General features: G+C 32.4%; 1 protein-coding gene and 1 non-coding gene across 2 annotated transcripts in view; both read left to right on the top strand.

Moving 5' to 3' along the window:
• Nucleotides 1-601: 601 nt before the first annotated feature.
• Smp_130580 (hypothetical protein) overlaps nt 602-18,474 on the top strand; it is a gene marked incomplete at its 3' end in the record, with an annotated part of 20,859 nt that continues 2,986 nt past the window's right edge. The window contains exons 1-9 of the mRNA XM_018789954.1: nt 602-712; nt 3,382-3,442; nt 3,484-3,746; nt 5,581-5,724; nt 7,941-8,006; nt 10,414-10,602; nt 15,228-15,363; nt 15,896-15,977; nt 16,126-16,181. Of these exons, the coding sequence (XP_018655345.1) occupies nt 3,403-3,442; nt 3,484-3,746; nt 5,581-5,724; nt 7,941-8,006; nt 10,414-10,602; nt 15,228-15,363; nt 15,896-15,977; nt 16,126-16,181 (976 nt within the window). The 5' untranslated portion in view covers nt 602-712; nt 3,382-3,402. The remainder of the gene's footprint in view (nt 713-3,381; nt 3,443-3,483; nt 3,747-5,580; nt 5,725-7,940; nt 8,007-10,413; nt 10,603-15,227; nt 15,364-15,895; nt 15,978-16,125; nt 16,182-18,474) is intronic.
• On the top strand, nt 16,681-16,747 carry Smp_tRNA_02239_Gln_TTG.1.1. Its single transcript has one exon. It is a non-coding gene (tRNA).

Below are 18,474 nucleotides of genomic sequence, written 5' to 3'. Positions count from 1 at the left end.
TAATATGTCAGTTCTATTTCAACTGTAGTTGAAGTGTCAGTTATGGAAATGTAAACTAAGAGGTGAACTTGTTGGCTTTGGAATGGAATTTGACAATCACCATTAACCATCCGTCGTGCATCAGTCTTTTTACAACAGAACATTGGACGTTGAATGCTTGATGATAGGCGATATGGAAACAGTTAAGATCGTATAATACTTTACCAGTAAGCCAAGAGCCGTCCTTGAAATCTCTCAAGGAACAATATCCCTGGCTATCAGGAATCAGTATAGACATTATTTCGGCTTCTACATAAGATACAATGGCTCAGGCGAAAGCATTGTCGCGAATGAATTACGGCATGGTAGATCTGTTAACTGATAACGATTCTAGAAATGGAATAGAACAATATCTATTGTTCATATCATAAACTTAGGCTCCAAGAAATGTCCTGGTTAAGACCAATACAGTCTTGTCTTGAGAATATTTTATTGTGAGAACAAAAGATCAAGTAAGAGCTATCACTGCATCCGACGGTTTATGCTAAATCGTCTTGGAATATTGGATATCGTAATCTTTGTTTTACGATGCTATTCTTAAGGTCTTTCGTTAGATAAAACGAAATGTGTTCTGTGTTATCGTGGGGAGTTATGCTCCAACAAATTGTCCTCGTCACCAAAGTTTGTAACTGACTGCAAAATATATCGTATCTTATTTTTATAGGAAACATAGGTAATGGCATTATTCAGAATGTTCATTGATTCCGGATATTAAAGTTATTTTAAATAATTTTGAAATTATATTTTCTAGCATAATACATTATACTAGACTACATTCAGAAATGTTATCTACCTTTAGAATTTCTGTTTTTCTTCTTTATTATATTTTACACCAATTTTGACACTGCGATCACTTAACAAACCATCTATTATCAGAATGTTATAACTTTTTTAAATATATATTTTCAGATCGTCAACTCAGATTATTTTTTCTTTTCAACTAAGCATTTTTCGATTTTTGTTTATTATGATTTGTTACTAAATGCAAATACTTTTATTTCTGATTACCACAACAATTTCGTCAAATAGAACAGAGCTTCTCTAGGTTCAACATTGAATATGGCATTTCAACACATACAATTTACTTGTATTCTTCAAAATAGGAAATTTACTACGTTTATCGCCATATAAGAAAAGCCCTTCATATTTCATAACTTTATTGAGGCTTCTACATAGGTGGCCTCTGACCATGTTTACTAATGGTCCCATATTCAGTTTTGTGTGTTGAAAACAGAAGACCGACAGCTAGTGTTGATTTTCTTCCAGTGGACTCCTCTATTAATCTGGTCTCATTTTGAACGTGACGGTTAAAGGCGTAAACGTCAGTCTTTCCGTTAAAAAGTTTCAAGGTATTATTACCGTTAAGAGGGCTTTTGTTAGCTTTTTAATTGTGAACTCATCTGTTATATTCTCTCAGTCGTACTGAACTAAATGGAAGAAGAACAGAGGTTATATCAGACTCAAAATCATCTGTCAGCATTTCTGGCATGATAACTAGGTCATCTCGTACTTGATGATAAGACAAAGTAATACGGTATAAGTATTTTAGACTCTCGTTATATGAATGTAAATGAGCAATTATCTTTTCTACCTTATACAAAAAGTATAAATTAAGTATCAAACAGTGGCTTTTGGCCTAAACAGGGCTCTTAGTTTGATAATACTTGGACTATATACACAGGAGTGAACTAATTTGTATCTAACTCGGTTCATTTCCGCCTTAACACCCCCAGGTTTATAGTTTTTTAATAGCAGCTGAATATCTATGAGGTCTAGTTATCTGGTAAAGAATCACTAAAATCTCTATATTATTGTGATGTTGGCTTGATACTGCCGACATTTCCTCTATGTTGTTGTTATTTACTTTAGCCTATCTACTCTGCAGATAGACAAACTTACCCACTTTGTTAGAAATCAACCAGAATTTAGACCATTTTATTAATAATGTTACTTTTGACTAGAAGGCACATAAGTTGTCGTTTTTTGTCACTTTTCTCAAGATTTCACTTGCACAGAGCATATATAGTAAGGGACCTGGAACCTAGCCTTGTAGTACTCCACTGAGTACTTGTTCCCAAAGGGATCACTTAGTGCCTATTCTTTCTTTCCGTTGTATCTCTCCCAAAATATGTGATTCACTTTAGCAGAAGTCAAGAAACTCCTGAAAGTTCCAGCTTCAGTACAATTGTGTTATGATGCCCAGTATCAGAAGCTTTACAGAAGTCAGCGTAGATAATATTTGCACCTTTTCGATTGTCAAACAACTCCGTTTATTTCTCTCTCCATCATAATGCTTGTCTTGCACGGTAATTCTTCTCAGAAATCAGGTTGCATACTGTTTATTAAGCTGTTTGTCTCTGTGATGGTCATGATGACTTTTTGACCATTATTCGAACATTGTAACGACAAAACTGGTGGAACTAACAGGTATGTGGGTTGATAAACTTTATATTCATACTATGTTGTGAGTCAGAGTGATAGATCCATTCTCCAGTCCAATGGTTATTCATTACAACCAAGAGGTATTGTGAATATCGTAGAGAGGAGTAGACTAAGTAAATTGCAAGCAATCTAAGACGTCTGTGGAGAAACACACCTGAAAATGTTGGTTTTTTTGTGTTTAAAGAGCTGAGAGTGTAATTATAGTTGAAGTTCACTGTGAGTATCCAGTTTGGTTACATTGCTTCCGTAGTTAGTCTTAAATCATGAGGTACACATAAGTGATCATTGCACAGTAACCAACAATTACTCTTACTTGATCTTGCTCTTCCTTTACCACCTGACATTTACGCACATCTGTAGCTGAGTTACCGTCCCAAAGATTCATAATTGTTTTGTAGTCGACATAAAACATTGGTCTCTTTCACTGCTTGGCTGCAGTTTTGACCAGTTCACTTTTGTATTTTATCTGGGCGAGATGAATTGTGTTGATAAATTCACTACGACCAATAGAGACGTCATATAGTTTTTCTTTAAACATAGTAAGCAGTCGTGTTGTTTCGTCTTTGAAAATGTCCAAGGCTTTCTTAATGTCTTTATGTTTTCCTTCCATATGGGTAAAGATAACATTGTGTGATATTTAAGTCAGTTGTCCAAGAAGAGATGACAATCTGATATCGGTTTGTTCTTTGGTATGGCTCTAGTGCTTGATGTAAAGCCTTAAGCCAGTAGCTTCCGATCAAACTAATAAGATCGTTACTGTAAAACGCACATATGACCATTCATCCCAAAGATTTATATACCATTGCATATAATAGGCAGTTGTACAGTCCTGAATCGCTTTGTTTTCAGCTGCTCTGCATAAACAGACTAACCAAAACTGTTTTTGACATTTATCTTTAGGTGATTCCAAAACAAAATAAAATGACTCAAGAACATGAAAGAATGAATCCTTTAGATATAGGTAAGTCATTAAAATGTTACTAAAAAATAATATAATTCAAGATGAAATAGAAGTCAGTTCGGATACATCTGAAAAGGAGGACAAAGAATCCAAAACACATGGTTCATTGGAAAAATTTGTCCCACAAATATACCGTGCTAAATTCTTCGGAAATACCTCCGTCTCTGAGCCTCGTGGTGATTTTATTTGCGAAAGATCACTCGGATTACTTAAAACTCAGTTGCTTACATCAAAATTACACAAGAAAAGAATTAGGATCCTTATAGACACCAGTGGGATTAGTGTTATTAGCTCACGAAATTCTGTAAGTTGAATTGATTTCTATAGTACATACAGTAACAGTTTTGTGTCATATTGTCTGTATAAATGTGAAAAATAGTGACTCCTAAAACATCGATTGATTAAAATGATCAATTAATACTTTCAGAGCGTTTACTTAGCAAAAATGCCAGTTTAAGTGAAAACGCAGTAAAAAATGACAATATAATTTGCACACCTGGTGGTATCCTCTTTAAGAGCCGCTTTCTTAAAGTGAGATTATGTGTAAAAACAATAACAAAATGTAGGAGTTGGCAGATATTTTTGAGGTTTAGTTGCAATTAACCATAATCCTTTGAAAACACAAGTTTTTCTAGGCGTAGTAATTTGGTGTCACATAGCTCCTTGATTGGATGACTTGATTTGTATAAATGTATATCACTATCCAGATATATAACGAAAAGTTATGTATTTTAACGCCAGTAAGAGTGAATGATATAGTGTACACTGAGTGATTTAATTACCTTTCAGGTGTGAAGAACCAAATTTCCTTATTCTTACGTAATTCTCTTACATATCACCCAGAAACTTTCTTGAAATTTTAGTATAATTAGTATGAATGTTGCAAAATTTGTGTGTGCAAGTAATACCTTATTCGGTCAAATAATGCAAGACTGTAATCAACAACATTTATTATTTCGATGGAGATATATAGTTGGAACAATAAAATATTTAGTGCCTTATCATCCAAGATTAAACGCCACATATTTAAGCCACATGTAAGTTTGGTCAAAGGATAACTACTATAATATTTCTCCAACCAAGCCATAAGTAAGTGATATTAATATATCGAACCGTACTTCGGGTCAACATCTGCTTGATCAATAAAAAACAAACACCTGCCCATCCATATAAATCATCAAGATCCAGTTAGTTAAAATTGTGTCAAGGATTTGCACTACCAGCGTTGGCAACGTTGATCTCAGTAGTCATTATGGCGAACCGATTTGTGACCAGTTAGGAAATAAAGTTTGCTTTTCCCTCAAAGTCTTCAGTTCATCTGAAGTACAGTCAACAAATTAAACCTTAAACTGTCAGCTTATACATGATTTTTAGTACTGATAATTGTCAATGGAAGAAAATCCTAGGAATCGTACTACTTCATATCCTTAATTGCTTGGTATGACTTCCTGAGGATTAAAGGACAAAAAACCCAAATAACAATAATTTTAAAGATAATTTTTTATACATGAGACGAATAAAGTACGATAAATGTTGGAACTATTTAAAACTATCAATCAATTCAGTGATGATCAAGTTATTAGATGAAGTTTTGAGCCAAGTAAGCTGTCCATTTTTTTTAGATTTTATAAGCTAGACCCTCATAAATTCACTAGACAATATTAACTGTAAAAATGTTAAATCACTTAATCTAATGTGTTAGTAAATCAATTAAACCTGCGGTACTTTAACCTAGTACACAAAGTTATGATGATTACTGTACAACCAGTAAAGATTCATTTACTACCTGATTTACAATAATAAATTTTTTTTCTAATTTTATGGTGGTCTTTGATTGATTAATGAAACTTATTAATTAGCATCTGAAGTTAGATACATAATTGATTTTGTTGATATTCATTATCAAATATAAACATTTAGAATTAAATTGGCTTTTATTTTAAAATATACTGAAATATATGTGAATATTTGTTCATAGTAACATATTCAATTTACAAATAAACAGCTAAAATATCTTGAATCTATTATATAAATTAAATATTTTGAATTAAATTTTAAATCAACACAGCAACCCTTTTTTCTCTCCCTTGTCCTGTTTTTTTTAATTTTATTTTGTCTTCATTTCAACATTATTTCAGACAGTACATCACGTGCATAAATTTGAAAATATTACATTTATTTGGATTGACCCCTGTGATTTACAATCATGTGGAATTATAGTGAAACAAACATTAATTGGGGATAATGTTCATCAATTTTATGGTTATAAACTTTATCAAAATGTAAGTTTAAATGATTCATTTATTGATTTGACCCGAGTAGTTTATTTACATAATGAATGGAGATGAAAATTGTTACTAACTACTTCATTCACACTGGTCCAAAATTACGTTTATTTAGTTTTATGATACAAGTTATGAAATAAAACGTCCCTAAAATTTATTTAAATTTATTACAGAGAAGCTGTAGGAAATAAAGAAAATATTTACAGATGTAGCAGAATATGCAACATTTAACTACTTACTTACTTACGCCTGTTACCCCTCGTGGAAGAGCATAGGCCGCTCACCAGCATTCTCCATCCAACTCTGTCCTGGGCAATCTTTTCCAGTTATTTCCAGTTAACATTCATCCTTTTCGTATCCGCTTCAATCTCCCAGCGTAATGTGTTCTTTGGCCTTCCTCTTTTCCGCTTCCCTTCCGGATTCCAAGTTAGGGATTGCCTCGTGATGCAGTTTGGTGATTTTCTCAATGTATGTCCGATCCACTTCCAACGTCTTCTCCTAGTTTCCTCTTCATCTGGAAGCTGGTTTGTCCTCTCCCATAAAACGCTGTTGCTGATAGTATACGGCCAGTGAATATTGAGTATCTTGCGTAAACAACTGTTTATAAATACTTTTACCTTCCTGACGATGGATGTAGTAGTTCTCCACATTTCAGCTCCGTACAGTAGAACTGTATTGACGTTCATAGTGAAGATTTTCACTTTGAAGTTAGTTGACAGTTGTTTTGAGTTCCATATGTTCTTCAATTGTAGAAATGCTGTCTTTGCTTTCCGATCCTCGCCTTTACATCTGCATCCGATCCTCCTTGTTTATCAACGATGCTTCCCAGGTACATTTGACTAAGAAACAACGAAATGAAACTGTAAAATAATAATTTACTGTAGAAAAACAGAACATATTATACGAATCTTTTAATTTAAACTTATATAAACCGTGAGACAAATGATTCGATCCTTTTTTCTTCAATTTTCCTTGTTTTGTATTTCATATGATCCATCGGAGTTGTCTGATAAATCGGCACTGTTGATTAATAAACCAAAGTCTTGATATTAATTGTAATTTGTTAGGTTGAACGTGTGTGAGAACCAAGGTATTTTCAAATTAATTAGTACATTTAAGCTTATACGGTCATCGCTGTAAGATATTTTTTCTCTGTGATAGTGTTGATTTAATGTTTAAAAAGTCACACGTCTTCTTTTACATCACTTTAGCTTGTTCGTCAAAGCCGAGTAGTGTCTCACAACAGTGTATTCATTTGACAATTTATGAAAATAAAACGTTTGATTGTCTTGACTATTTAATTTAGGACCATCTGATCTTGTTTCTAGGATTCACGGAATGCAGAATTTTGTTTTAATTTATGAATTAAGATCTCCATTCAGTCTAAACCTTCTTCACCTAGTATTAAAATTACAAGAAAGAGATACATCAACGAATAAAATTTACTCAAAATAATCAAAAGGCAATACATCTATGATTTGTTTGATTAGGCATCAGTTAAAATAATTACCCATTCCTCCTCATTTGGTAATTCATAATATATACTGATAGAAACCCTAGAATAAAACTCATACAAAACAGAAACATATTCCCATGCTTATATAGGACACAAAAATTGTCATTACTATATTACATCAGATAACATATATAAGTAACTATGAATAAGTAAGATTTAGTAAGATTTTAGAAAAGTCCCTAGTACTTTTGATTGGTTCACAATGTTTCTTTCATTATCTTTGACGATAATTGTTTCTCAACAATGTTATGCTATTTCTTTATTTAACTTTCAGTGATTATCATTCATTCACATTTATAATGTATGCTAACAGTATTAGTAATAAACATCAACCTAGTTGTAGCTCATACTTTTTATACCATTGACAATAGTGAGCCTTTGTTCTGTTAGAATGCTTATTTTGACAAATGATTAAAATTGAGTGTCATTATTTTCTCTACTGAAAAGTGAAATATTCCAGACGAGTTTTCTTATTAATTTAGAGTGAAGTATCTGTAATGAGTGGATTAGTTGATAATTTCAAAAGTACCTGAAACTTTCACATCAATTTCATAAGTAAAAGCAACACATCAATTTCATAAAGTGTATCTGTGTAAAGTTGCTATGATAATAAAGTGTAAGTAATAATTGATACTTGAGATTCCACCAACAAATGCATTATTATTATCTTTGTCTTCTATTTATCCTCAACTTTTAGACTCAGAAATTGATTGGCGTGTTAAAGCACATCTACTCAAATCTTGAGTTATTACCACCTAATGAAGTAAGAAAAAGCATTTATATTTTTCTTTGATTATCTATTTTCACTTTCTCATCTGTTATATGCAGTCATTATATGCTTAAAAGTTCCTCAAAGATAAAATAACAAAAACGATCAAACATGGTAAGGGTTAATATAAATGAAATGGTTTATTTCCGTTCGCGTGACTATCGTAACAAATGGTTGGAGACTCCAGGTGACATGGCTCAGAATCGATCACAATGGCGTAGGTGTATACACTCTTTATCTTCCCTTAAACCTTAAGATTAAAATTGCTCCATAACGTTCTTGCTTCCTATACTATATCCTTATATACAACCTTTTATATAATACCACCACTAAATTAACTATTTCTATGAATCCGGTGTTCATCTTGTTGTGCTAACGAGGTATGGCAACTTGGACCGATGCATAAATGTTCCTGATCCTACGTTGTAGCTGACTAACTGATGTACTTGTATCTAAACTACCAATTTACTTTGAACAATTTTAAAAATACATTTCATGCATAAATCACTAAAGTCAATAATGAATAATTTTGGATTACTTTAATATCTTGGTTCTAGGCTCTTTGACATTTATTTAAATTTTCTCAACAAACTGAAAACTTCTCGATTTAAAAATATGACTATTTTTTAATTCTTTCCATTTTCAGTAGTAAAACCGATAACGTTAATTTAAAACATGTAGTAATTCATTATATTTTTTAAGTTATAAACTTCATCGACCGAATGTCGCCTACAAACTAACGTAAACAAATTTAGAACCATACGTCAGTATTTTCAATACTTAAGCAGTAGTTGCCAATAAAGCACACATAAACATCCGTACAATACTTGCATCCAACAATGTATTCCAATATAAATAGTTACATGGCTTCAATAACCTACTTATATAAAGCACAATGTCATCAGTCTACATTGCAATTAATGCATTTTGAATACATTAACTTGAATCTGTATTTCGTTGATCTAATTTAAGTTTTAAATAATTTTAGTACACATTTTTCTATTCTCTATTGACTAAATTATACTGTATAAACTACTCAAATTTAATATGACGAATGTTTCCTACCACAAACGTTTGTTTGAATCATTTGATTTTAACTACGTGTTATATTTGATCAATTAATTTCAGAAACAAGGCTTATGTAATAATAAAACAGTTATAAGATCTCAAGAAATAACCTTTTGTTCTCAAATACAAAATAAACATTGACTATCTTATCAGTTAACAGAAAACATTAGCAGTTTACTGACTGTTCATTATTGGTTGTATAATTCAAAGCACTATATTTTCATGTAATTCAATGTGTGTTTTCTAATTGCAATCTAGTATTCGTTATATGGTCACAAGTTTATTCCATGTCACACTTCAGCTGAATGATTGGTTTTCACAGTAACCTCTTTAAGCTTTAAAATGATAACTTACACAAAAGGTCAAAGAGTTACAGCATAATTTCAACTAAACCTTGATTCTGATTTATAGTTTCTTCTTGACGTTCTATACCACTGATTGATATAATGGCATTTACTGTTAGTAAAGTTTATTAATATAAACTTTAAATTTAAAAATGTTCCATGGCTTATGAGAGCAAAGCGCATCATCGCTGAAAAGTCCTATGTTTGTTCTGTATTTTTGGCAAACCCAAAAGTTAACTGAACCCATAAATATTAATGAGTCCCATCTCCCTCTGTTTAACAGGTTTTGAAATTTATGCTAATGAGAAAATTGAACTTATATATAGTCACTGATGAGTGATGACCAACATAACAACTACTACTTATCTTGTTGAGAATAGGTTACTTCCTTGTACTGGCTTTGCACGGTGATCAATACATTTCTCATAAGAAATAAATTTTAAAGTCTGTTTACCAACTAATATAACGAAGCCTCCAAGTTACAGCATATTTTTAGGTAGTTCGTCAATTTACCATGTACTTAATGTCCTAGGTAGAAGGCAATTAATAAAAATGTCGATAAACTTTGTATGAAAATGGTGAAGAAGCATAGCATCTAACTCCATTTTTCCACAAATCATCCAACACTGTAACAAGAAACACTGTGATATCGTATAACAGCTGAGTAACCTGACTTGATTTCATTATCTTTAAGTTTTTTAGACACTAAGTTTATGATAATAGAATTTGTTACCATCATCATCCTATCACTACAGGTACATAACCAAGTTTGAAGCGGAAAACTTTTATCGTTTGGTGAGAACTGATCATTGACGGGAATGTTTATGTGTTGTGTAGTGTGCATTTCTTCGACCAAACTTTCAACACGAACGAAGATACTACACTGAACATATTCCTCTAATATATTAAAACTTCGTATTTTTTTATTGTTGCCCATTTTATTTACATTTTGCTCATTACTCTAAATTGTGTCACATACAATTACTTAGGACATATTAAGCAAATCAGAAAATTCTACGGATACCAAGATTTTCGACACTACTGAGGAAAATAATCCTGATCTGATTCAGCTAATAGATATTAGCGACAACACTGTTTCATCTAACCAAAATAGCACTGACAATGGAAACATTCAAAAACAATACACAAGTAATGGACACAACGTTCCGTGCAATAAAGTAAGTTCAATCAGATTTCGAACTACAATTTAGATGATCTTACTAATTCTACGTCAGTCTGATGCTGATTGTAGCTTTTTACACATTAAGGATGCCGTAGTGTTTATGTCGTAAAGTTTTGCGTAAGTTTTAAAGAGATAATTTAGTTATCAAGTCATCAAGTTTACGAATTATTAGATTATTCGCTTGACTGATAATCTTGGCATCGCAAAATAACTAATAAATAAAATTACAGTTAATCACGAAGGTTCTTCATAAGTTAATCTACAAACTCTGTAACATTTCGGAAACACATCAAAAGAGACATTCTTTTTTATAACTATAAAATACTACACATGTTGTTGGCCTGTTTATAACCGACTGAATCTTATGTCTTTCAGAAATCTAGTAAAGTTGAATAGGTCGAAATCTATTAAGTTCTTTCAATTCAACCGACGTTTATTGGAACCAAGAAGGAAATGTGAATTTAAGTCGATTATGGTAATATATCGATTGTAATTCCACAACAGATTCTCAGCTGGCTTTTAGTCAAATATGAAACCAGATCTAATCAACAAGAAAGACTAATGATTTCTGGTTCCTAGTTTCCTCCTCATTAGTGCTTCCATTAATGGTTATCATTTGAGAAATATCACGTTGAGTGTCGTCATCTATATAAACAAAAATATTTGTACAGTCACAACCGATGTTCAGTTCTCTAGTGATTGTAGCAGGGCAAGTCTGAAGTGTAAACAAGCCTCTACGATACTCCGTCTGATTGTGAGCGATAATATAGGGGACATAGTTTGGTAATGTGCCTCCGGTCAACAACAGTTATTGGTCACTAAGGTCTTGTGAAATACACGACAAGGAAGGATACTAGATAGATGGTGGTTGGAGGTGGTCAACAGGAAACCCTGGATCCGGGTGTCGTGCTACTTAGCACTCGTCAGCAAGGTGTACCTGTAATCTTGAAGAAACCGGCGTTGCCTGACGGATTCGATCTCGCGTCACCCAGCTTCACAGTAAGAGACGTTACCACTGAGCTATTCGGGCCGCGACCGACCTCCTGTAGGACTGAGATGTAATCACAATTGATTGATCATTGGATGGTGATCAATGTCATGCTTGTTGAGTCATTGGATGTTTTTTTATTGCTCATTGCTTTTTAAGGCGTTGGTTGACATACTATTTGATATTGTTATCTATCTGTGGTTATTAGACAAAGATTTTGGCGAAAGTCTCCCTTCGTTTAATACCAGGGCAATTAAACTGAAACTGGTGCAGGTCCTTATATTTCCCTCTAAAATAAGGTTAATCTGAATAGCCCAGAGTGACTGTCATCCTCGGGGGAGTTGATGCAGTTTGTTGTTTAATATTACAGACTATGTGGTTTCCATGAGACATATTGCCGCTTGAAGGTTGTTAACTTGTTCAGTCCTTTCTCTGACTTAGAGTGCAGTTACATAGTCTGTTATCGGGATATCAGTTACGATGTAGCTTCCATGTACGTTTAATTACTCTCCCATGTACCATAATAAGATATCTGCACGTTCAAAATCCTCGGTTTGTAAATAATGGATAGTGAAGTTGTACTCTTGGAATAGAAGGACGCAGTGTTATAACTTCCCTGTAAAATGAGGTAGTGTACCGAAATATGAACGAAGTTTCGATAACAAGTTTTATGGTCCATGAGGAGAATGGGTTTTTTCCTTAAGTCAGCTTGTGGAACTTGTAAACCGCAAATTCTAAAGCTGAATACTCTCTATCAGTTTGTTCATATCTTTGATTGCTTCTGTCCATTATACTCGACGCTTTTACGACTGCACTTTGTTATCCGTTCAGAAATACGTGTAGTGATTCGACTTCAATTCAATACAATCATATGTCCGCAGATACTCTAACAAGAATATGAAGGTCATATAAAGGTCGGAAGTTAGAAGCACTTAAAGCAGGTTTTAACTATTTTAGTGTACTTCTGAATTTATTTAACTACTTCCACGGAACATTGTTTCACGGTTACTAATGTAAAAATGCTCAAAGTGGTAAAATTAGAAGTAACAGTTTATTATTTTTCCAATCGAAGAAGAAGAAACAGATATTAATAAGCTTTGATAACGTTCGACTTCGCTTCCAAAGGTATTCAAATGCTTTTGAGACCACAGAAGATATTGTTTAAGCATATAGATACTCCGAAGATATTAGCCAGAACTGTCCCCACTAACTATTAAAAAGACGCCGCTGCTGTTTTTATCCGATTGATGGTCGGTTATATTGGAGCCATCCCAGATATGTGTTAACCATTGGTCACAACCGTGACTTGTGTTCTACTTCTTTGAGGACAGTACTAAGATTATTCTAGAGATACATATTGATGTAGTGTAAGGTTTGAATTCGGTTTAGTTGGAAGCTGAGGAGGATTCTAAGTGGACAGTTGGCTTTTTTTATCACAAATTTTGGGGTTGTTTAACCTGAGTATTACACACGCGTAATGACGCCCTGTTACCAAATTTCCTCAACATGATAAGAACAACAGTTCAACATGAATAAGAAACAGAATTTTTAAGGTAGTACAAAGTTTTGTTTCTTTCGGGAGACAGAGTCATTTTTTGATGTACGGTGACCAAATCCTACATTGAAATCAACTCAAAATTCTTTCAGTAATGTTGATAAGTCTCAAGTGGTTATTAGCCGAATGTCGTTGCGGGTTGAGTTAAGTGATATGTCTCTCGGTTTTAAACCTCCACACTAATCTAGCATAAGAGGACTAAGTTCTATACCGGTGATATAGAATCCCCTATTAGATACCCATCCGGAAAAACAGGTCGTAATTCCGTAGAAAATAGATGATAACCACCACACTCCACACTACTTTGTTTTATGTTTTGTGTGCTTCTGGAATGTCCAGTTTTCTCTAGATTTTCTGCGGCACTACGGTAATGTTTGAAGTATTGTTAAGTTGCAAATAGCAAGACTGTTTGGTAATTTTGATTGTAGTGATAATTAAATAAGTTGCCGTTAAATTCATCGATATCTCCCCCGATTTGTTTCGCGAGAAATCTTGTCTTCATAAGTTAGTAAAGAGTGTGTTTAGCTTACAGAATTTATCATTGTATCCATGATATTACAATTCCTGCTTTATTGTCTTTAATGTAGATATGATTCGGCTAAATCTCAAGTATTGCAACAACAGTCTATAAATGACTGAGTTCTCTTCGTTTCCCTAACTGACTTGATGTTAAGGTATAGTTCTGTGGATCCAGAAACCCCGTAAATAAAACTAGATTTACGATGAATTATGTGAATTTTGAGACCACATCTTCTGACAGGATAAAAGCAGTGTCATGTTTCGATATTCCAAATATTTTGACGTAAGCTTTAGGCTGCCTAAGATATAAAATTGCCAAAACTAATAGTTTGTTATACCAAAGAATAACCCAATGTAATCATTCAGAAAAGATAAACTAAGATTTTGTTAATAGGAGATAGGATTCATGGTTATGAGCAGTTGTTCTTAGAAAACATATTTATGTAGGGAACTAGTGAATTAAGTATTGAGAAATAAAGTTAAATTATTGGTAATTATTCATTGTTGTTTTACATATTCATTCTTCAGCACTGTTTTATTAAGTCGTAAGATACGGTTGTTCGGATAATCTATTGTTTTACAAGTCTAGTAATTGTACGTAGTGAATTATCTAATTTGTTATACTGTTTTCATTTTACTGTTTTTTTATATTACTATATTTCTATTGTTATAAACTTTATGATCTGTAATCTTTATATTTTGTTCATTATAAGGTATATGCGTTCATAGTTTAAAGAAATATAGGTCCTAGCTACTTAGCTACTTATAAGGAATAAAATAAAAATTGTTGGGTAACTAAACTATATACCCACCTCGCAAGTGATTTTTTGTATCGTCGACCTAAGTATATGACCTTGGCTAGATAAAACTAAGTAATCAAAGTTTCAAACATAACTTAAAAGAAAATCACAACATGAAAATAAATAAAAATTATATACCAGATGGTTAAGTGGAGTAAACAAAATGATCTGAAACAAAGTTTTGTACCACCTGGTATTAATTAACTCAGAGAACCTGAATACTTGGTGAAAGTATATGTTCTAAGATGTCTTACTTAATGAAACATTCAGAGATTTTACTACTGAGGTATTCGAATGCTTTAGTGACCTAGTCGCTCAGTGGATAAGAGGCTCAGCTTTTAACCATTAAGTTCTAGGTTTAGACCTCCGCTACACACTTCGGTTTAAGAAACCGTGTGATATCAATAGCCCTCATACTTTGGATATTGTTCACATTAGAGTACTTGATGAATAATTTAATTATTAAGTCTTTACTTTACAGACTTGAACTAATGGCCTAGATCAGCATAAATAGTTAAGCAAGAGAATACTGATTATTACATGATGAAAAACTAAAGACTTTACATTTCATTTATTATAATGCACGTTATTGTACCACTTCAAGGAAGCAAAACGTTCTATCATCATTTCTAATATTAATGTAAATGCTTATGATTCTTAGTGCCATCACTACTCCATAACTAATTCAACATAGTTCAACCAAATTTCAGTCAGTTATTTTCATTTGTTCACTTATCTGTTTAAATCAATATTAAAAGGATGGTGAAAAAAACTGGATAACTTTCGATGATCATTTCGAATACCAAGGGACTAACTGGGCAAACTCTACACCTACAAATTTAATGTCTCAAAATCTTCCCAATCAGTCATTCGGCAACAACGATCTACATTTCTGTAAGTTAATTACAACTCATATATAATTCTTAAATTCGACATAACATCAGTGCCTCAGTCAGTTTACGTCAATTTGAAGTATTAACCACTATTGTTTGATCAAACTGATTAATAGTCGTCAAACTTACTGGCATGAATCATAGTTTTACCAGTTCTATTTATTTATTTTACATGAAATATAATATTTATTAATTCTACACCAAATAATTATGATTCTCAGTACAATCAGCATTCCAAAACAAACTTATTTAATTTATTTCACTTTTATGTCATTACTGTATTTCGCCAATAGAATTTGTTCGATGAATTTGTAGAGCCTGGTACTATTTCAAGCCCACATAGGTTAATCTAGCTTCCGGACAGACAAACTTGTTCATTCTCCTCAACACCACATGTTGACCCTGTTTAATTATTCGCTTATCGACCTTGCCTGTTTTTATGTGAGCGTATATGTGTGAATTTCTTATCTCACTTATTACAGGTTCGTAACTAATTTTTGTTTGACTATAAATATCGATTCATGCTTGGTTAGATGGAGTTGGCTCAAATGCCTTCTCCGATCCGTTTCACTTCTCTCTCTCTCTCCTCTTCGCTTCGTCAATCTGGATTAACGTGTGCCTGAAATAAATCCCTCCAACGTCACTCAAATTTGGCTTCTTATTACCACCGTCATACAAACGTGATTAGCCTAGGTAATATACGGAGTTAAATGGAAGATTAATATTCATAGTTTATTCATACGTTCATCCGAATCGGAGTCAGATCAGCCTGCACCACAAAAAATTCTAAATCAGTCATAGGTATAAAATACACGTTAGGTTGTATAAGTAAGGTATATTAAATTTACACTGGTACAAAGAAGCTTATATTTACAAACTATGGGAATAAACTAATGAAACGATATGTAACTAATCGGTATTGTAAATAAACAAAGATTGTGACATTGAATAATAACATTAAATAAAAACTTAAAAATACAGTAAAACGAATAGTACATTTCAATAATCACATATTATTTGAATAATTTGTAAACTAAGAATATTATTCCAAAGGAAAAAGATAAGCTGATTATCTTTAACTTCAGCTTTTGTACGTTATGACTTCATTTTTTTTATTCAAAGATATTCAACTTAGTATTGCTTGTTTGAATCTTCCCATTGATGTTTAGGACTGCAACTGGTCAGTCTCTTATTGGCATATGCGCGTACTGTGCGTATTGCCTCGATATAGCCTAAATTCAATGGGAAGATTCAAACAAACAATACTAAGTTGAATTTAAACTTCACCCCATTGCACAAGCAAGCGGCTATCAGGACTCAGTGGCCGAGTGGATAACGTGATGGCGTTTGAAGCGAATGGTACTGGGTTCGAGTCCCAGAGTGAACATCGACTCTGAGATGAAGGTACATCCAGCTGACGAGTCCCAAATAGGACGAAACGCGTGTCCTGGATTCCACTGCTAGCCACTATCCATCTTTGCTTATCCAAATGTATGTATATATGATTTTCGAATAAGCACTTATATTAAGAGATTTTCTTTTTTTTCTTCTGAAGAAAGAGAAACTACATAGATTCCAAATTCTTATTCATTGATTATTTCTTGAAGAATGAATTTCTTTTAAACACTATGGGAAAATAAAATAACATTAAGATGATAAGAAATTCTCACTTTGTATTTGATGTTTTCATCTATCTGTTTCTATGGTATATAAGTATTATTTATAAATAATATAAGTATCATTTGTTTAAATAAACAGTTAAGTCAAATTCATTCATGAATAAAGTCCTGTTCAATTTTCAATATGAATAGCTTTAATCTAGCAGTAATAAGTTACAGAGTTTCCAAAATATAAATATTACACGATAATTAGGTTATTTATACATCTGTCCAATGTATTCTATGTGAATTATATAATTAAATTGAAATATTTTGAAAAATTATTCGAATTTTTTCGTTTGTTTTATTAAATACTGTCTATTTGTTCATAATATTTAGTTTCACAAATGAATATGAATAATAAAATATCCAAACATAATTCTAGTCCATTTATGGAGATGACTAAAGGTACAACACAAAACACATCATATTTAAAGTCATATTCAACAACAGCTAATATTTGGTCAAATATACCACCAACTATTCAAACTGTAAGTTGATGCTTTTTTTATATGGTGGGGTACACTTCATTATGGTGAATAAAACTCATTTGAATTTACTTTCGAATGTAGAACATTTAAAATTTTCATCACCAGTAGTGGTTGATTTGATAGGATTCTCGTCGTTGCAGTCGATTTGTTACATTCTCTATAACCTTACTTATTCATTGAAATATTTACTGATAAAATCAAACTTTGTTCAAAGTGTTATTGTTTCATTTATTGTACTATTTTTCCTTTATTTTGATAACTATTACATGAAGACTTTCAAAAAATAAAAGGGAAACGTCATGATGCACTTGGACTCTTTACATACTGTCACCAACTGAATTTAAATGGTATTTTCCGTAAATATTTGTATAAAACACAATAGTACTAAGTTTGTAATATAATTACGTTTAGATTAAAATTTCGATCAGTTCACCTTAATAATATTTAGTCTAATTGGAATGTTTGGAGATGACCGCTAAAATTTAATATTGATTGGTTTTAAACACTTTTTTATTGCATCACGTAAACAATAAAACTACCTAACGAATAAATATATGCTTTGTTTTCCAATAATTACCCGCTATCTAGGTTTCTGATAATGATGTGACAAATATGTAGCCATTCAATATAGAACTATTGTTTTGCGAATACCTATACGTCACCATTTACTATCTACTGATGATTATTAATATGAGAATTTCATGAACACGTTTCTTGATGTAAAACAACATATATAAGCGAACAATATTGTTTTCGATTAGATCCTCATCAGGCTTTACTCTAATATACAGTAATATTTATATGCATATACGAAATTATTAAACCAATCAAGGCAGTTTATGAGTCAATGATAACAGTGGAATAGATACAAATTGGTAGTGTAATGACTTATTTTCCTATTATGTAACATTGATTCAAGTGTTTATTATTCTTATCACAACTAGTACACCTGTCATTACACTA

Source organism: Schistosoma mansoni, chromosome W, assembly GCF_000237925.1.
Source record: "Schistosoma mansoni strain Puerto Rico chromosome W, complete genome".
NCBI lineage: Eukaryota > Metazoa > Platyhelminthes > Trematoda > Strigeidida > Schistosomatidae > Schistosoma > Schistosoma mansoni.
The sequence above is the reverse complement of the archived record's forward strand: the minus strand, read 5'-3'. Positions and strand labels throughout refer to the sequence as shown.